This window comes from Saimiri boliviensis, chromosome 7 (genome assembly GCF_048565385.1).
Source record: "Saimiri boliviensis isolate mSaiBol1 chromosome 7, mSaiBol1.pri, whole genome shotgun sequence".
Classification (NCBI taxonomy): domain Eukaryota; kingdom Metazoa; phylum Chordata; class Mammalia; order Primates; family Cebidae; genus Saimiri; species Saimiri boliviensis.
Window position 1 is genome coordinate 122,263,574 of NC_133455.1, and position 19,747 is coordinate 122,283,320.

At 47.4% G+C, this 19,747-nt stretch overlaps 1 protein-coding gene across 50 annotated transcripts in view; it reads left to right on the plus strand.

Annotated features, from left to right (window-relative positions):
* CACNA1C (calcium voltage-gated channel subunit alpha1 C) overlaps positions 1 to 19,747 on the plus strand; it is a 709,163-nt gene that overhangs the window by 556,104 nt on the left and 133,312 nt on the right. For 31 of the 50 annotated variants that reach the window (XM_074403353.1, XM_074403352.1, XM_074403351.1 and 28 more), the window contains exons 10-11: positions 6,821 to 6,911; positions 13,679 to 13,705. In XM_074403353.1, the coding sequence (XP_074259454.1) occupies positions 6,821 to 6,911; positions 13,679 to 13,705 (118 nt within the window). Of the gene's footprint in view, positions 1 to 4,413; positions 4,489 to 6,820; positions 6,912 to 13,678; positions 13,706 to 19,747 lie in introns of all 50 variants that reach the window. The other 19 variants (XM_074403341.1, XM_074403342.1, XM_074403338.1 and 16 more) reach the window with 1 other exon arrangement.

The following is a 19,747-nucleotide window of genomic DNA, read 5'->3' on the forward strand; positions in this document are numbered from 1 at the left end:
CTGTTCAAGAAAGCATATTGTGCCTTATAAAGGGTGTGCTATTATGACATTGCCTGCAGATAAGCAGACCATCAAGCTTCACTTCTAAGGGCATTGGAGTGAGTTGCCCTTAGAGAAAAGGTGCCCTATAGTTTCCAAACAACTCATCATTTGAAAGACCAAGGTTGGGGTTAGGCTTTCCATCTCATCCCTTGAATAAGTGTCCAGCATTCATGATCCTAAACTTTCAACAATTTGGACATTCAGCTTCCTAGAAGTTTTCCTTGAAAAATCAGCTTTGATACCACTATGTAATTCCTTGATAATAGGAACAAAAACACCTTGTCACCATTTTATTCCCTCGGGTGCTTATGGGATAAACTATCTCAAATTAATAGGCACTAATGTGTTATTATATTGCTTCTTCCAGGTAAGATTTTTTTTTTTCAGCAAGGAGCCTTTAGATATATGACATGCCCCAAAAGAAAGATCTAACTGAGACTTCCGTGAACCATCCAGGGAGATGATTTAGTTGCTCTTCAGATCATTTTCCATGCAGGTGGATGCCACCTTGGTCCCCATGAAAGACCAGTCCTGGTCAAATTCATGGTTTTTAAATGATCATACAGTTACTACTGAAATTGGACAAGATAGGACACTTAGGATGTCAGAGCCAAAAGCTGAATAATGCCTCTGCATGGAAGGTGTTGATGTTCTGGGCTCTCCACCACTAAGCAGGGCTCTCCTCCCCTCAGTCACGACACAGGTAGAAACGTGGTGACTGGCAGCCTACGTCTACCCCCTACATCTCCGGATAAAAGATCATTCATTATAAGAGTCTCACACTGGTGACTGTTTGAGACATACCTTTCCCTAGAAGGGAAACTCAAAGCAAGTGGTTCATTTCAGCTCCTAACTCTCAGTGTTTTTTGCATGTAGGATTTTTGAGAAGTGAAAAAATAAAATAAAAAACACTGCCAGTTATGAAGTTTCTGTTCATTCCACGCTTTGTACCTTAAAGATGAGTGTGTGAGACACAGTGCTTCCGGTTAAAAGTAGGCATGGCCCTTTTCTGTTAATAGCCAGTCTCCAAAATTTTCCCTAGCAGGCAACATTCAAAGAAGTCTATTGACTACCACCTGTGTTCTAGGAGAAGATGATAAAATAAAGAAAAACCTAAAACATGGTTGGCCCATCCCCTCATACCTTTCCTGGAAGGGATGGGGCTACCCATCAGTTCAGCAGGGCACATGCTTCCTTCTGCAAGTGGTGACTGACTTCCCGCCTGCATTCGCTGCCACTCATGAGTATTAGGTTGGTGCAAAAGTAATTGTGGCTTCAAGACTGTGAATTTTAAATCATTATAACTATGCTCAAACCCATCTTTATTAATCAAAATAGGAACCATTGCAATCAACACATTTTTGCCAACAAGAAAGAACCTTTTTTATTCCTATAACATAAAGGTCCGTGCTTCCGGGTTCAACAAACTCTTGGAAGGCATTTTCTGCATCCTGCTGGTTGTGAAAGCATTATCCCTGCAAAAAGCTGTTGTTAAGATGCTTAAAGAAACGGTAGTTGGTTGGTGAGAAGTCAGGTGAATATGGCAGATGAGGCAAGACTTTGTAGCCCAATTTGTTCAACTTTTGAAGCATTGGTTGTGCGACGTGCAGTCCTGCCTTGTTGTGGAAAAGAATTGGGCCCTTTCTGTTGGCCACTGTCGGCTGCAGCATTGCAGTTTTTGGTGCTTCTCATTGATTTGCCGAGCATGCTTCTTAGACGTAATGGTTTCTCTGGGATTCAGAAAGCCACAGTGGATCACACTAACAGCAGACCACTAAACAGGGACCAGGACTTTTTTTTGGTGCAAGTTTGGCTTTGGGAAGTGCTTTGGAGTTTCTTCTCCATCCAACCACTGAGCTGGTCATTGCTGGTTGTCATATAAAATCCACTTTTCTTCGCACATCACAATTTGATCAGGAAATAATTTGTTGTTGAGTAGAATAAGACGACACTTCAAAACAATGATTTTTTTTTTTTTTTTTTTTTTTTTTGCTCAGCTCATGAGGCACCCACTTATCAAGGTTTTTCACCTTTCCAATTTGCTTCAAATGCCAAACAGCCATAGAATGGTTGGCATTGAGTTCTTCGGCAACTTCTTTTGTAGTCGTAAGAGGATCTGCTTTGATGATGGCTCTCTATTGGTCGTTGTCAACTTCCTGTATCCCACCACTATCCTCATCTCTAAGGCTCTCACCTTCTTTGTGAAACTATTTGAACCGCACTGCGCAGTACAGTTAGTGGTTGTTACAGTGTGAACCACCACTGCACCGTTTGTTAGCAATTCCTGGGCCAAATGAACTGATGTTGTGAGTTGTCTCTACTGCTTTATGACCCAAATCACTTGAATTTACTCTATCTCACATTATTTCCATAGTATAAAATAAACATAAAATAAATACCAAGTAAAATGTCATTAATAAAAAAACATAAAGTGAGAAATGCCCATTAAAATGATGCATAATATAACCAAATTTATTTAAGAATGTCTTTTAATACCAAATGACCAATTCCAACAATGCAAAAAACACAATTCCTTTTGTACCACCCTAAGTTGTGATTGTGCCTTACTTGCTTCTCTCATTCCCAGACCTCCATAGTGACCTCACGGAGGCACAGCTCATGCCAGTTCTTTCAAATGAAATGGAAAAACTCTATCTGAGCAAGTAGCTAAAACACTTGACATCCAGAACTTCAAGTCCATACAGAACCTACCCTTCCTCATGCAGTGACTAGTGTCTTCATGCTCTTCCATGTAGTAGCTGGAGAATTCACACTCTTCTGTGCAGTGGCTAGTGTTTTCACACTCTTCCATGCAGTGGCAAGTGTCTTCTTACTCTCCTGTGCAGTGGCTAGTGTCTTCACACACTTCCATGCAATGATTAGTGTCTTCGCACTCTCCCATGCTTCACTTCACACTCTTCTGTGCAGTGGCTATTGTCTTAACACTCTCCCGTGCAGTCGCTAGCATCTTTACACTTCTCCATGCAGTGATTAGTGTCTTCACACTCTTCCATGCAGTGATTAGTGTCTTCACACTCTCCTGTGCAGTGGTTAGTGTCTTCACACTCTTCCTGCAGTGATTAGTATCTTAACACTCTCCCAGGCTTCACTTCACACTCTTCTGTGCAGTGGCTATTGTCTTAACACTCTCTTGTGCAGTGGCTAGTGTCTTCACACTTCTCCATGCAGTGATTAGTGTCTTCACACTCTTCCATGCAGTGCGATTAGTGTCTTCACACTCTCCTGTGCAGTGGTTAGTGTCTTCACACTCTTCCATGCAGTAGCTGGAGTCTTCACACCCTCCCATGCAGTGCCTGGTGTCCTCATACTCTCCCTTACAGTGACTGCTGTATTCATGCTCTCCCATGCAGTGGCTAGCGTTTTCACAGTCTCCTGTACAGCGGCTAGCGTCTTCACACTCTTCTATGCAGTAGCTGGAGTCTTCACACTCTCCCATGAAGTGCTTGGTGTCCTCATACTCTCCCCTGCAGTGGTTGCTGTCTTCACACTCTCCTGTGCAGTGGCTAGTGTCTTCACACTCTCCTGTGCAGTGGCTAGTGTCTTCACACTCTTCTGGAGCATTCTACTGCTCTTCAGCTGTAGCCCAGACCCAGCAGGAGCTCACAGAATTCTTCTTACTCGTTTACAAACTTCCTCAAATGACCACTCATGGACAGGCAATTTAACAACTTACTGGCCCATTTAAACCGATTAAAAGCAGATACATATATGTTTTGGATGTGAGCCCTAGGACTTTGATGAGTCTTTGCTGAATAAAATTGAATTATTGAACTGAACAAAGGAGCAAGTAGGTCAGTGGGTTGTTTTTCCACCTGCACGTGACTCATCGAGGTACAAATAGCAAGGGAGCCATTGAATCCACTAAAGGTGAAAAGTTTGCAGTGTGGTCCCATGTGAGGAAGAAGACAAGTCATCTGGCTATTGGGTAGGGATGAAGGGGATACCAGGGCTACAGTTAGAATTTAGCAGTGAGCCCATGTAAGCCTGCAAAGGGTGACAGCTCCCTAAGGAAGCAGGAAGGATGAGTGGGAGCCCCCTCCAAGGAAACCCTTTCAAAGTTACTCATTAGATATGCCAGATAGACTCCTTCTCCTGAAGTAATTCCTTCTCCCCAGGGTCTATCATTTGTTTTGTGATGTTAATTCATGTGAGTTGGGGGTTTGTTTCTGTTTTGTTATGTTTTCTTATATGTTTTGGTTTGAGATTTTGTTTGTTTATTTTTTGTGATAAAAATGGATGTTCTATGTGAAAGTGAGTTCCTTGTTTCTTTCTTTTGCCCGTGGCTGACTGCATGTGCTCTGTTGATGTCTTGTTCCTGGTTCTTGACACTGACCATCTTGTCTGTGAAAGGAGGCACTCCAGCGGGCATGCTTGATCAGAAGAAAGGGAAGTTTGCTTGGTTTAGTCACTCCACAGAAACCCATGGTAATGTTCCCCTGTGCTCTGTGTGTGTAAATGTGTGTGAGTGCACGCCAGACTGAATGGGAGGGTGTTTCTCTGGATGATTTGTGCCGCAGTCGTTCTGTGTGTGTGCAAATGTGTGTATGTATATATGTTGTGCATGTGTGTGTTTGTGAAGGGATGGCCCTCTCAAACCACTGCCTTATCATTGCTTCATATATATAAAGTCAGTGGGCATGACAGCTGGCAGAGCTGTTTCTCCAGGAGCCCTTCCTTTGGCCAGTGCTGGCCTAGAGCGAGGGCACTGTGCATGCACGGTTAGAACCAGAGCAGGCAGTGCCTTGATTTAGAAGATGCTGTGGTTATTTCTAGTGCCCAGGTCTGCCCTGTACTCACACAGAAGGCTCTGGGAACGAAGTGTCACAAAGTCACAGAACTTTTTCTAGATGGCTCAGCCCTTCAAACAAGGATACCTGGAGGGTGGAGAGACTTTTAAAAAAATAAAAATAAAAAGTAAACCTTAGGTCAGAAATGGCTGGAGATAGATGGATTGGAAGATCCAAAGTGCTTCCATTTTATGACTTCTGTAATGTGGTTTGAGCAGGGCTCCTGGCAAGCTCTGAAGGTCTGTTTTCCCAGCTCCCAGCCTAAAACCATCTGTAGACTTCGGACTGTCAAGTGAGTGTCATGCTGTAGAATTCAGTACCCTTGTTTGGCTACTCACTGCCCTCCTGTGGTGCTCCCAGAACCTAGGCTTTAAGAAGTTTGTTTTTGCCTAGGGTGTAGAGTTAAGAGGTGACTGAGGCTGGGGCACTCAAGATGAGCATGGTGCAGGAGGTGTGACACTCATGCCCTGGACCTAGCCCTACTCGAACACACCGTGGGACCCCAGGCATCACATCCCTTCTCTGGCCTCACTTTCCTCTCCTGTGGAGTGAGGAAGACATGTTAGAGCCAGATAGTTTCTAAAGCCTCATCCAGCCCTAGAGTTTTATGAAATGATATCTGGATTTCTTTTTTTCATCCTGTTTTATTAAAAAGGTCAGAGAGAGGTCTCTCACAGCAGTCAAACATACGTTAAGTCATGGACTTTCTGTTTGTATCTTCCGTGTTCTTGAAATGATTCTCTTCTCACCAACCTGGCTTATCTTTCTCCAAAGAAAGAAAACCAGGAAAAATCCACATCCCTCAACATTATCCGTACAACCAGCAGAAGTGTTCCTTGGGCTCTGGCAGCCTCACGGGGTCTTGTTACCAGAGACCACACCCTCACTAATGGCAGATTCTATGTCTGCTGAGGGCTGATGACTTTCTCAGCAGATGAGGAGCTCTATTCCGGAGGAATAGCAGAACCAGGACCAAGGATATGATGGTCACTCTAAGGGTTGCAAAACTAAGGAACACATTGTGTCGTAGTAAGAGAGTGATGGAAGGTGAAGAAAAATTCTTTGAGTTAAACTTTTATTTAGAAGAAAATAATAATAATAAAAGCCATCAAACTGGGTTCTAAGCTAGAAAACTCCCACTGTTCTCGAAATCCGGCCCACAGCTTCCTTGGGAGGAGGCTGGACACGTTGAATTAAATGGCTTATATCCAAGTCAGCCTGTTGACATGGGAATGTCAGAGTGACTGAAAGAGGAAATGGTATCCCTACAGGCTGTCTTCTGGCCACACTGAAATGTAATCGTGTGGACTGTGGATTGCACACTTCCACTCCTCACTTCTGATGTCTGCAGGGCTAGTTTGAGTCTTAGTGCCTAGCTCTGGGGATGGCCATTCCCCTCAAGCCCTCTGTCTCAGGTATGCTCCTGGGTGTAACCAACTACAGAAAAGGGGAGTCCTCCATCCACTCAGCAGCTCATGAAGTCAGCAGGCACGCCCTTTCTACACACAGGCTGGGCCCTGTTCTTAGGGATGGAGCCCCTTAGAGATGGTGGATGGGATGAAGTAAGGAAAAATGATATATTTTCATGAAAGCTCCTCTTTCTATGGCAAGTGGTAGTTGCAAAAGGAAAAGCCTCTGCAGCTTCTTCTAGTCTATAGAGTGGAGAGGAGAGGGAGGATTCAGTAGTCAGTTTTTTCAGTATGCATCCTATAATGTAAAACACTGTTATCACCATATGTCCTCCCACACTCTCACTAGTTTACAGTGTCCTTGGCAGCAAAACCTGCCCTGGACAAGCAACAGGCGTGTGGGTCAAGGGGATCCGTGCAGATCGGCCAGCCAGTGCTCTCAGGCTCTCCTTTTGCCAACCCGCACTGGGTCTTGTGGTGGGCATGTTGCGATGTAATGCTCTTCTGCTCCCTCTCTCCCCACCCTCAATGCCTTACTCTGCTTCCCTTTGGCTCTTGCAGTGAGCATGCCCACCAGTGAGACCGAGTCTGTCAACACCGAAAACGTGGCTGGAGGTGACATCGAGGGAGAAAACTGCGGGGCCAGGCTGGCGTGAGTAGGCACGGCGAGCCCAGGGGCTGGGGCTTTTTCTGGGGCATGGGTGGAAAAGCTGCATCTAGAAATCAGAATGAGCTGACTCATCACTAGGAAGGGCAGAGATTAGAGCCGGTGGCAAGAAACAAACCTCAGGTGGGAACCAAGATGGGGAGCAGAGGGCCCCAGGATGAGGATGGCACTGGCAGGGGGTGAGTCTTAAAATCGAGGCTGGTCTTCAATTCAGCACTTCTTCAGGGGTGGGTGGGGCTGACTAGGGTTTTGAGCCACTTTTCATCACATCTGAGAAATATAGAGGGCGTGGCGGGGGGCAAAGTCTGTTTCTTTCACTCTAATCCCTTTCACCCCTCTTCAAAGAGATAACTAAGGTTAGGGTCTCGAGTCCTTCTGGCTACTCTTTCCATTCTGATAAATGCGACCTGGGAGAAAAGCAGACAGGTGAGAAGATGCGCTGGGAGAAGACTGGCATGTGGGTCCTTACCTGCAGCTCTGTCATCCTGCCAGTAAGGGAAGCAGAAGTGCAGTGGAGCCTGCCGTTCTGTTGCCTTGGGTGTCACAACTGTAAGCTCACCCTGGCCACTGGAAGAACTGCAAACCAGTTCTGAGGCTCTGAGTCAGACCAGTCCCAAATACAAGGTGTTTCTGAATTGCTCCATCTGGGGAGTGGCATCTCCCTTCCCTCCTCGTCTGTGGAATGACAGAGAGCCTGGGCAAGCACAGCCCTTTCACAATGCTGAGCTGTGGAAGAGTCTAAACACAGCAATGCCGGCCTTGAGCATGGCCTCGGAGCCATGTGGGGGAAGGAGAATGAGGCTGAGGATGGGGCCGCTCTCACAGCCGCTATTTCCAGGGAACATGGCGCTTCAGTATCACTCACTCTGACAGTGGCACCAGGGAGTCTACACTGCAGATTTCTCAGCGTTGTCGGGAAGCAATTATTGTCAAAATGTTGTTAAAATACGATGCTAATTACATTTTTAAGCAGCAGTGCAAACCTCTTCTTTTGGAATCATACAAAACAAGCACTTGAGTTTCTGGAAGTAGGTCCCAAACAGCAACTCTAGGGAAAGTCATGTAGGAAGCCTTCAAAGTCCATCAGTTCCTGGCCTTTCTGTTGTCTTGCCACAAGACCGGGCTTAGAGAGATGATCAAAGGCCCTGCAACTCTGGCTGTTGGGATGACCCAAGTCGCATACCAGGGGGGACCAGGGAGCTGGCACCAGGAAGTCACTGGAGAGTACATTTCAGGAGAGCATGAGGCTCTGTTAGGAAGGGAACGTGATATTCCTCCACCAAGGGAGGCTGGCAGTCTCCAGTGCATCTGTGGTTTGCTTGGAGCATGTACTCTGCAGCCTGGAGAGCTCTGCACAAAGGGTCCCTGTTATCCCCACGTTCAGCCACATTCATACTCTGTACATACAAAATGCTGAGTCACAGTGCCAGAGCTCTAATATGCACCTAATAAAATGTGGTCTTTCCCCATCTCCCTACGTCCCACCCTACCCCAGACAATGCTGGGCCAAGACTCTGCCAGCATTCCTGGTGGGAGAAGTAGCATGGGAACTGAGATGGGGTGTGACGGTCTGAGGGGACAGTGAGAGACCAGGATCTTTAAAGCTAAGGGTTAAAAGTCTTATGTAATAAGATGAGGTCATGACAAGGACTGCTGTGTAGCGAGAAGGTCTGGATGAAGATGGTTCCTGTGTAGGAAGGGAGGAAAGAACGGCAACATGGTATTTCATGGCAGAAGGGGCAGGTGGGTGAAGGTAATGAAGAAGAAGGAGCCATCACAGCTGGGAAGAGGATACTGAGGCGGAAGTGAAATCTGAAGCAGGAGCCCAGTCAGAGTGACCTGCAGGTGTCACGGAGACCACGAGATACCGAGGTGCGAGGCTCAGCTCTGAACAGAGTGGACACACACGTTTGAGGTTGTTGAGATGAGAACCACCAATGAGGCGATAGGACGGGGTTGTTCGGAGTGAAGTGGAGAACAGAAGACCAAGGGCTGAATTTTGGGAAATGGACACCAGAAGAATAAGACCAAGCAAGCAAAACGGACAAAGGAACGTTAAAAGAGGCAGCACTGCCGGCCTGGGAGCCGCGGGAGGAGGGATTTCAGGGCAGAGCTGTTTATCTGTGCATTCGTTCAACAGTCTGCCCAGCCTGGTGCTCAGCTAGGCAGCAGTGACACACCACAGGGGAGGAAATTGACACCATCGTACTGGAGTTCACAGTCTAGTGTGGAAGAGACACTAAGCAAATAAGCAGGCAACTATAAATTGGGGTAAGTGTTAAGAAGGAAAAGAAAGTGTACTGTCAGGGTGATAACAAACGTCCCTGATTTGGGCTGGCAGGTTAGGAAAGGCGTCTTTGCAGGATTAAAATTCCAGCTGAGAATAGAAGGATGAACGTGAGTTACTGAGGGCCCGGCAGATCCTTCACCATTTGGGTCTGCACCAGAAGAGTGTGAGAAGTCACTGAAGGGCATTCATAACGGAGCTGAGTGGGAGGTTGATTTGGTTAGTCCTGGGTTCCTGAAGGATCACTGCGATGTCAGGGAAAGAGCAGGGAGGAATAAGAAGCTGCAGGAGCCTGATGCAGGTGCAAGGTGACGTGGCAGCAGGTCAGGCTGCAGAGGGAAAAAAAGGGCTGTGCTATGTGTGTGTTGTGGGGTGCTACCCCTCGGGGTTGCAGGGCACTGGACTTGGGAGTCAGTCTCAGTGAGGGAGAGGGGGTGGAAACGGGCCAGGACAGGGTGCCCACTCAGGCACTGAGGCCATGGATGGGGAGGAATAAGGGAGGATGTGAAGAGGAGTAGCATGACTGTGGGAAGAGCTGGTCTTCATCAGAGTAAAGGCGAGGGCAAACTTAAAGGCTAGAAAAAGTCAGTGAGCAGGAAGAGTGAAACAAGCTGGAGGGGAGGCAAGTGCTGATAGCAAGGCCTTGCTTCAGAAGAGGAGAAGGGTGAGAGCAAAGCCAGTGTGAGACACGGAGCCTGCACAAGAAGGAGGAGTTTCCTTACACCTGGGCTCGAAAATGAAAGAAGAGGAGTCCCAGAGTCTAATGCTCACCAACCTCCAGCTAGCCCTGGGATCTTGGCCAAAGCACTCTGCTCTGGGCCTCAGCCCCATCCTCTGGGAAAAAGAAGGTTGGACTGATGTCTCAGCAGAGGCCACGGAGCCCAGAAACCACCTGCAGTGATGCAAGGTTTCATATGAAGAAAGCATGCTATACCTGGAGAAACTGCAAACCGTAGGTCCACGCGGTATCTAAGGGTCCCTTCCAGCTCTCCAAGCCTACAGTTCTGCAAAGAATATAGAATCAGAAACAGGCTCTGATGGAGGTGTCAGTGATAGGATTCACTCCGAATGAGCTCAGCCATCTCATCCCCCAAAGCAAGGGTCCGGGGTCACAGGAACCTGAAGGACAGTACAGAGACTGAAACCAGTGAGCCACCGAGAGGTTGCCCAAAGGTTGCTGGGCAGCACTGATGCCACGGTAGAGACTGATACCGTGAATGTGTAGTCAGTTATATTTCTTGGTGGATCCTGCAGCCTACGAGGACTCAAAAGAGACAGTGGGTGACCCAGGGTGGTGCTTAGCTGTGCAGACACAGCAGAAGGCCCAGGCGGTGTGGAATCTCTGTGGCATTGAGGGCAACATTGTCATGACTGTAGTCTAGGCTGGTGTTGAAGGGTGTGAGTGACTAGGAGGATCCAGTGAGGACAAGGAGCAGGAGGGATCATAGAAAGGGAGGCTCTGGCCAGAGTCATGGAGCCTCTGAACTCAGCACCCAGGAGTGGAAGCAATGCTATGCCATGGCAAGGCCAGGGCGTGACCCTCCCGATCCTAAGAGCTGTGGTGGAGAGGAAGTCCTGGAGTTAAGGACGCTGAGTCAGATGCGTTGTCGGTGTGGATGATGACTGCAGTGCCATCTGACTTAAGTTAAAGGCGAATTTGGGACAATTCAGGGAAATACTATTTTACACAGCAGGTAGTAAACATACGGCACTTATTCCTCTAAGAAGAGGGAAGAGGCTAAACATATAACTAGCTCTTAAGAAGTTCAAATATTTCTCAAATAATGGCAAATGCAAACTGAGTAACTAAGCGGGGAAAAGGAGTTTGGAGTTTGTCTCTAATTCTGAACCTGAAAACCACGAAGGAAAATCATGGTCTCCCAGGAGGTTTGCCTCGTCTCAGAGTCCTGGGCAGAGGAGGTATCTGGGGTTGCGTGATCTTCACTTCCCACACAGTGGGTCTGTGCTGATGCTCTCATGTGTTACCAGCCTTGTCTCCCTCCTCACTCTTCTTCAAGGATCAGCCTTAGGAAGGAATTGTGCCTCATTGGAACAACGAGGGTGGAAAAAGACAGGAAGCCTTCTCAGCGCACTGTGTGTAGAGATGCCAGAGCCTCTCGCTGTTCTCTGGGTTCTCTGGAGATTGTGAAGCTCAGAAGCAAGGAGGCATGGGCTGCAGTGAGCCAGCCCAGGGTGTGGACCAGCACCATGGCCCCAAGGCACCCGGGCTTCTGTCCTCTCACTGTAGGAGCACCTTTCCTGCCCAGAGCCCTGAGCCACCTCCCAGGAGGCAAAGGGGTCCAATCATTAACTCCACGGTGTGCACAGAACTCCAAGTCCGAACCAAGGAGTTCAGACTTGACGGCGTTATCACCTCAGCTCCGCACAGCAATGGAGTTTTCCTTGGCCTCCAGACAAATGCCGCTGCGCAGTGGCCTCCCCTGCTCATGGACAGGAGCCTGCCTGACGTGGAACTTAGCTGTTTGGCTGGTTAGTTGTCAGATGTGCCAGCCTTTAAAAGGGGATGATGTTTTGGGCCCCGTGAACCTATAATTCTGCTCACCATCCCTGGGAACAGCAACAATAGCAATAAAATCAGTCTTCGAGTGTGGTGCCCAGGCTTACCCATCAGGATCTGTAACAAAGCAAGACAAGAAGGCTTTGTCCATTTCCTGCTTAGAATATGTCCAGATGCCACGAAAGGACCTGCAGTTCATGACCATGCTTGAACCAGGGCCTCCTTGCCTATCAGCCCCAGCAGCGATCCTGCTTCCCGGGGTCATTTCCCTGGGAGACAAACACTCAGGGTCAGGTTCCCCAGAGGGGAGCTTTTCAGAGCCCAATTGCACTGCAAGCAAGAGAACCCCTCATGGCAAAGAGCTGATGGCCATCGTCAATGGGCGCCCCAACAGGACTACTGAGGTGTTTCTGAAAGAAGGCCTGGGGCCAGGCTAGGCTTAGAGTCACAGTGACAAGGCTGAAGTCCGCGGTCACCCACTTGGGCTTATGGGTAACAGCAAGGAGAGACAGCCACCCAAAAGCAGCCTGGGAAGACGCTGAAGGTCCTGGGCTCAGCAAGGCGCCACTATAGAAGAGAGCACCTGAGTTCCCCAGCACCCAACTAGCAGCTGGGAAACATTTGTTTGCTGGTTAAAGCTGGCTCTAAATAACAATGCTGTCCTGGGCTCCCCGTCCGCTTCCCACACGCTGTTAGAACGTGTGATTAAGCCCTCCAGCCTTCACAGGCGGTCTTTGGGGGTGGGATGAGGTTACGGAACAGTGAAGGCACTTGGCTCTGATTTGCAGTGCCCCTGAGATATAATTATCTCATGCATGATGGCTTTGCCACCTGTCACATCTTCGGGCTTTATTTTTTTAATAAGAAATAATGAGAGGGGCTTGCTCTGCAACACAGCTCACTGTGTGCCGGGCTGGGACACTGCAGGCCTGTGACCGTCATCGCCCGGACTCTCTTCTCCTGTTTCCTCCCCACGCCTCTCCATGTCGCTCCACTGCGTCTCTAAACTTGTGTTCTGTCCTTCCGCTTATCCCACTGAACATTGTCACCACCTGCACTCTCCCCAGTGTTCACGGCCTTCTCCTAGCACCAAAGCCAAGGTGACAGGTGCCTTCTAATTGTCTCAGCTGCTTCCATTCTCTCACTCTCCCTGTCTCTCTCTCTTCGGCTCAGCCTTCTCTCCTCCACACTTCTCTGTTACAGTCTCTCCCTCTTGCCCTCTTCTCCCAGCCTCCTGCCTCCCCTGGACTCTTCCCTACATGAACAAGGGAGTTTCAGGACTTCCCTGAAGGTCCTGCCTTTCTGTGGAACCCCCTCCCCATTCGACGACCCTTCCAGGCAGCCAGCCTCACACCCACCCTGGCTTTCTGCCCAGAAATCCCCAGGTCTTTAGGGCTGCATGTGACTGTCAGCCTCCTGGGTTTTTCCTCAGAATCTGTCGCCTGTTCTAGACCCCCTGTGCAGCTCTGGGGTGGGGGATGTTGTGGCCCCTTCATTTCTGGCTGGCTCATTTTGCTGGTCTTCCCTTCATAACCCCACTCTAGCTGGGCTCTGGCAGACAGCCATGAGGTATGTGCGGACCTGTTCCTGCCTGTGATTTTTCTGCTGTGGGGGTCTTCTTGTTGTCAGGAGAGGCCTTTCTTCCTCTGCGGCTTTTCTCAAGATACAGCTCTTCCTAACCTGACCTCATGGAACTTTCTGGGCAGACCCTGAGGACCCGGTACTCTCCCTCTGCAGCAAGGAGTGTTTATACTTAGAAGATGCTAGCTGGCCAGACCTCAGTCTCCAGATTCAAATACGTGAATAGTGTTGTTTCTCTCCCAAGATGTTCTAATTCACACCATGCCTCCTTCCAGTGGGAACATCAAATTTCCCTGAAACTGTTGAACATCTTTTAAATGCAGGTGTGTGTACATCCTTTGGTAACATTTCCTTTTTCTCTTTCAGCCACCGGATCTCCAAGTCAAAGTTCAGGTGAGTGAGACACGCACTGCTCTTCCTTCCTTCTGCCACCAGCTCTGTCCTCAGCTGCCCTGTTGGGTGGCCCAAGGTAATACCTATGAGTTGCCAGTAGGGTAAGGGGTGTTCTTCTAAGGGAGTAACTGCTTTCTGTATGGCCATCAGGAAAAAGCTTATGGCTCAGATCAGACAAATAATTCAGTGTTTGGTAGCTGTTGAATGATCGCGGGCTGTCCGTCTTTTTGGCAGCAATGTCCCTAGGAAGTTGTCAGACTAAATGTGTCTTCCTCCCCTCCAAGATGAAGTCCAGTTAACAGAAACGTAAAGTGAACCCTCGTGACTAGCATGAGCTACTTCATGTTTATAGAATACAGTGGGCTATGAACTTGGAGGATGATGGGAAGCACATGGGATTACGACGCCCGTCTGTGTCACCGCCCTTGACAATGACAGAACCTACAAAAGGACCCAAAGTCCTCCACCCCCATCTGCCTCCCAGCCTCACTTCCTGCACTTCCGTGAAAATAACCTTTGTTCCCCCTACGGGGAACTCTTTGCAGTTACAGGGATGTTCCCCGTCCTGGTGCACATTGAGGCCTTTGCATGGAGCCTTTCCTCCACTTAAACAACCATGCCCCCATGCCTTCCTCTGGAGAACTCAGACTTCCGTTCAGAGCCTCGGATGTGACCGCTTCCATGTTACTGCTTTCTATCCCATTTCACTGGGACTGGAAAATACCTTCTGCAAACTCCAGGGAGAGTTACTCAGCTCCCCCTTTCCTGGTGCTTTGCTGATGCCTCTGTCACGGCACCCAGCACATCACACTCGGATCACTGGCTCACAGTCCCCTGCCTCCAGAGCCTCTATCTGCATGCCTCACATGGGTGATTTCCAGAGCACCCAGCTCAGTGCCTATCCAGTGGTGAACGTCCATACATGTGTGTTGAATGAATGAGTGGATAGCTGTGTGCAGGGAGAATGTGAATCTACTCCCACAAAGCTTGTATGTGCCAAAAAGTATTGGTTGTTTCTCATAATTGAGCTAATCTTGATTCCCTAGTCCTATCTACTATGTGGCAGGAGCATAAAGAACATTAAATTTTCATCCAGCTGAGTAAATGTAGCCTAGTGCTGTATTTTAAACAGTCCCTTAAGGTAAAGTGATTTGTCTGTCAGACTGCCTCTGTCCCAGCTTCTCTGTTGGATAGAGCTGGACACATCAGGGAGAGGGACTTCGAGATGCCAGGAAGCAGGGCGTGGTGAGGGCTGGTCCTAGAAGCCACGCAAAGCCCTCTGGGTGCTTGCTCTTCTCTGCTGCATGGGACTAGGCTGAACTGCTCTCTGAACTGGTGCCTGCTGAGGTCCATCTGATTAGGACATCCACCGCTGCAGTTCATGCCCTCTGCTTGCCTCTAGCCTTGAAATCTCCACCTCCACCCTCTGACCCCTGAATTCTGTTGGTCCACTGACTTTAGTACCTCTACACCTCAGCTGGAGTACACAGACACTTCCAGGTCCCTCACACTCCCAGAAGGAGCTGGGGAGGCAGCAGCATTATGACAGGCTCGCTGACCTACCCGTATCCCATCACACCCTCTGTAACGGCCAGGAGAAGCTTCAAGCCAAGGGGTGACCTTCTCCCAAGATCTGCCAAGGCTCTCCACCAGCCCTGGCCATCTGGGTGTTTCTAAAGCAACCCCCACTAACCTCTTGAAGTGTGGCACCCAAGGGCTAAAAATTAAATGAGGACCCTGGTGTCTGACTTCCGCTCCACTTCGGTACCATTTTTCTCTCCCATTTCACTGGGACTAGAAAATACAGGCTTTTCCCCCAATTCCTCTTTCCCTCAAACCAAAACCTCTTCTACATAAAAAATCTAGGATCAGGCCCATCAGATCTAGCTCTTATTGCAGAGAAAGAGCTCCAGAAATGTAAAAAGTCCTCTCTCTCACTAATGCTTGGCTCTTACTGCTTTATCTCCGGCATCTGGAGAAGTGGCTGGTACATAACAAGGACCTAATGAATATTTGCTGAGTGAGTGAGTGAATTAATAAATGAATGATCCTGCCCCAGTAAGACAGCACACTTAACAGAGATCAAACAAAATACCTAATTTGACAGTCAAAGCTGAGAAAGCATGTTGTGCTTTTAACAGTTCCAAAGCCCCTACACAATAAGAGTAAGGGATTAAAAATACACTTGAAAATATTTCCAAAATATCATTCTCATTTCATGTATGTGAGTAAATCATAAATGAATGAATGAATGAATGAACATGATCCAGAGGTTGAAAGGGAAAATTACGTACTTGTGTCTCAAGTTAGAGATTGCCTGGAACACTCCGGGAACATTATTTTGATCCAGTAATCCATGGTGTAAGCTGTGCTTTTGAACAAGAAGGAAAGAGCCATGGTGCCTGTAAACCCCTGGAGTCTCTCTTGGCTCTGAGGCTTTGCTATGTGCTGGCCATTCAACCCTGACCATCTGCCTCTGGGAAGGGCTTCTTCTGCAGCCACCCCTCAATACACCGCAGCAATGCGGAGAGTAGACCTTGTTCTCCTAAAGGCTTGGAGCTAGCAGGTTGGCACTATCACCGAAATCTGCTTTCCAGATAAGAATCCTGAGGCTTACAGAGGCCCAGATCACAGGGCTCTAGTATAGCTGAGTCAGAGCTCAGGCCCAGGGGATCTGCTGCCAATCACTGGACCGTCCTAGTGATGAGGTTCTGTCCAGGATTGGTAAACCCTGTTCCTGTATAACTAGTGTGTCACAGAGTGTGTAACTTTAGAGCCATGCTATTCAACAGAAATATAATGCAAGCCGCATATGTACTTTTTAAAATGTTCTAGTTGGCAGGTTAAAAAAGAAAAAGAAATAGGAAATTTCTTTTATTTAAACCAACGTCTCTAAAACATTACTATTTCAACATGTAATTAATATAAAAATTATTAATGAGATAATTTGCATTCATCCTAAGACTTTGAAATTCAGTGTGTTTTGCACCTCCTGCACGCCTCAGTCTGGCCTGACCACTTTTCCCATGCACGGCAGCTGCATGTTGCTAGCAGCTGCCACATAAGGACACGTGGCCCTGGGGGTTTCACACATGAGCAGGTATCACACAGCAGCTGTCTAATCTAGATTCTGCAGTTCACTGATGGTGTCTGTTTAGGGAATATCAAAGGCTACAAATAGATGGGAAATGCCACAAACATTATCAAAGTATTCCTAATCATTTTCTCAGGTGAAACAGTTTAACAATTACAGATAATGGAATTTGAGTCTCAAACTGGCCTATTCCATTTGCAAAACAGAATGATTCAAAGTCAAGATTTCTTTAAAGGAAGTATGAGAATGGAACTTTCAGGGAAAAGGAGGCCAGTTAATGGACTTATAATAGTTCAGCCATAGTAGAGTATTCCCTTGGCAATCCAGGTTTTCACTTCGAGGAATTAGTTAAAATAAAAGATTTGTGACATTTGGAGCTCTCTGTTCAGAATAGAATGTAAACAGTTATGAAACAAATGATTCAGGAAGTCTTTTGCAACCTGAAGGGATTAATTAGAGAAGTCGGAGTTTCTGGATCTTGACTTTATGGAGTTCTGAAGTGAACCTCACGGAATTCTAAAATAGGGAGGACTGTCATGCCCAGTCTTCAGTGAAATGTGCTTCCAATGTTCTGACTTCTGCCATACCATCAGCAAGAAGGCACAAATCCAAATTCACCCCAATCTCTAATAGCCTTTGTAAAGCTACTTATTTACATGAGAATTAAACTTAATGGTTTTCTGTGTTTGTTGTTGGTCCTGGTAAAAAAAAAAAAAAAAAAAAAAAGGTGGAAACTTACTCTAGCCACTAGGAAGAGCCTGCAGGGGCCATTTTCATATTGTCTATGATTCCAGATGCCTTCCCACCATTGCATGTCAAGTGAACTATTTTAGGAGCACTGCCCTCTCCTCACCGCTGCCCTCAGCCCTGGGTCACAAGAGCTCCAGGAATCTTAAGCCTTTCTTCCAGAGGGAGGTAGTACATTTGCCTGGTGTTCTTCTCTGCTGCTCAATCATGCCATCAGCCAGGGGTTCTTGTGCAGGATGGACTGTGCTGAGTCCTGTGGGTCTGTAACCAAGTGTGAGACACAGCCCCATTCCTTTGTGGGTCTCGTCAGCTCCGTGGAGAGGCAGGAACCATAAAAATAAAAGGTACCTGACAATACAAGGAAATGGTAACTCATTTCCTCTGGGAACCCTTCTTGGCTAAGGTGTCCCTTTGTGTGCTCCCGTGTGGATCCGCCCAGCTCTTAAGCCCTGCCGTGACTGCTCACTTAGTAGTCTGTGTCTCTGTATAGGTTTTACACAGAGGAGGCCTGTGAGCATTGTGCTAGCTGCTGAGTATCTGGTACCCAGCCCATGGTTGGGGTTTAGTAAATCTTACTGGGATGTAGAACTAAAATGAGTAATGCAGACAGTAAGCACTGCAGAGTGCCAAGGCTCAGAAGACTAGAAGCATGCATCGTGGAGAAGCCGGGATTCAGTGTGAGCCCCACAGGAGGAGCAGGACAGAGAGAATGGAACAGAGGTGGAGTTTCCGGTAGCTGGGAGGACCCGCCGTGCAGCTGGACAGGCAAGAGCAAGGCCCAGCATAGGGAGAAGGGCAGGCCTAGCCAGGGTTGCAAGAGCAGAAGTTTCCTGTGGGAATGCAGTGATCCCAAAGTTTAGAGACATAGATGAGACCCATTCGTATCCATCCTTCTCTCCTGTGTCTACATATGGAAGGTTCTATTTCTAGGGAAAATGACTTCCAGTTAGTGTGAAGGGAACATGAATAGCAGGCAAATTTCTCCTCCCTATTTTATTATTTAATTTCTATGTCCTCCATGCATATGTAAACACAAATAAATTTACACATTCTAATAAACCATTACATTTATTATACAGTAGGAAGTGTTGCCAGGAAACCAGTTGTCAAGCAAAGCTATATTTTGAAGAGTGGGAGGTGTATAATTATCTTTAAATACTTTCTCTGGATAGTAATTACCCCACCCCCACCCCAGCCCAAATCCACGTGACTCTCCCGAATGGGTCTGCTCAGGAGCACCCCAGTTTAAAGGGACACCATCCTGTCCACTCTGGCCACTCCTCAGGGGTCTGTTCGCAGCAGCTCCAGATCCATGGAACAGGCCTGACCACACAGCACCCACACCCACTGCCCCCAAGCATTGGGAAGAGGGGCATAATCAAGTTCTCATATAAACCACTCTAAGACAGCTCTATATACCGTAACGAAAGCAACCGTGATTGCTCTGGACCCTGAATAACAATTATCAGTGATTTCTGGAACTTGAGATTGTATCTATTTAAAACATGTTCTTTGCAACTTCCACTGTCAGCTATTTAAGACCAGATATGAGTTTGTCCTGAAAATTCATTTTTTAGGGGAAAAAAAACTACCTTGCCAAGTTTCTGCACAGTATTAATAATCACAATCACAGGAAACAGGCCGAGGCAGGCCCTGCAAGATAAGACTGTTTAATGTCAAGATCTGGCAGACTTCAGAGGTCGCCTCTCGAGAGGACCATCTGGGGCTCATTGTCCCATGCCTTTGACCCCCTGTCCACCCTCCACCATCCTCCCTCAGATCCAGGGCAGTATGTCTGGGGGTGCAAGAGTCCCGAAGTGCATTTAGAAATCATTACTTTTTACATGTTTAATGCTTATGGGCACTAATAGATGTATAAATGTATGGGGTGCATGTGATGTTTTGATCCAGGTGTACAATGTGTAAAAATCAAACCAGGGTTATTGGGGTATTCCCCACCTCAAGCACTTATCATTTCTTTGTGTCAGGAACATTCTAATTCCACTCTTTTTGTCATTTTTAAATATACGATAAATTATCATGACTGCAGTCACCATTCTTCTCTCCTATGTTGTCTGATCAAATATTACATCTTATTTATTCTATTTAACTGTACGTTTTCACCCATTTACCATCTCCGTTACCTTTCCCAGCTTCTGGTAACCATCATTCTACTCTCTACATCCATGAGTTCAATTGTT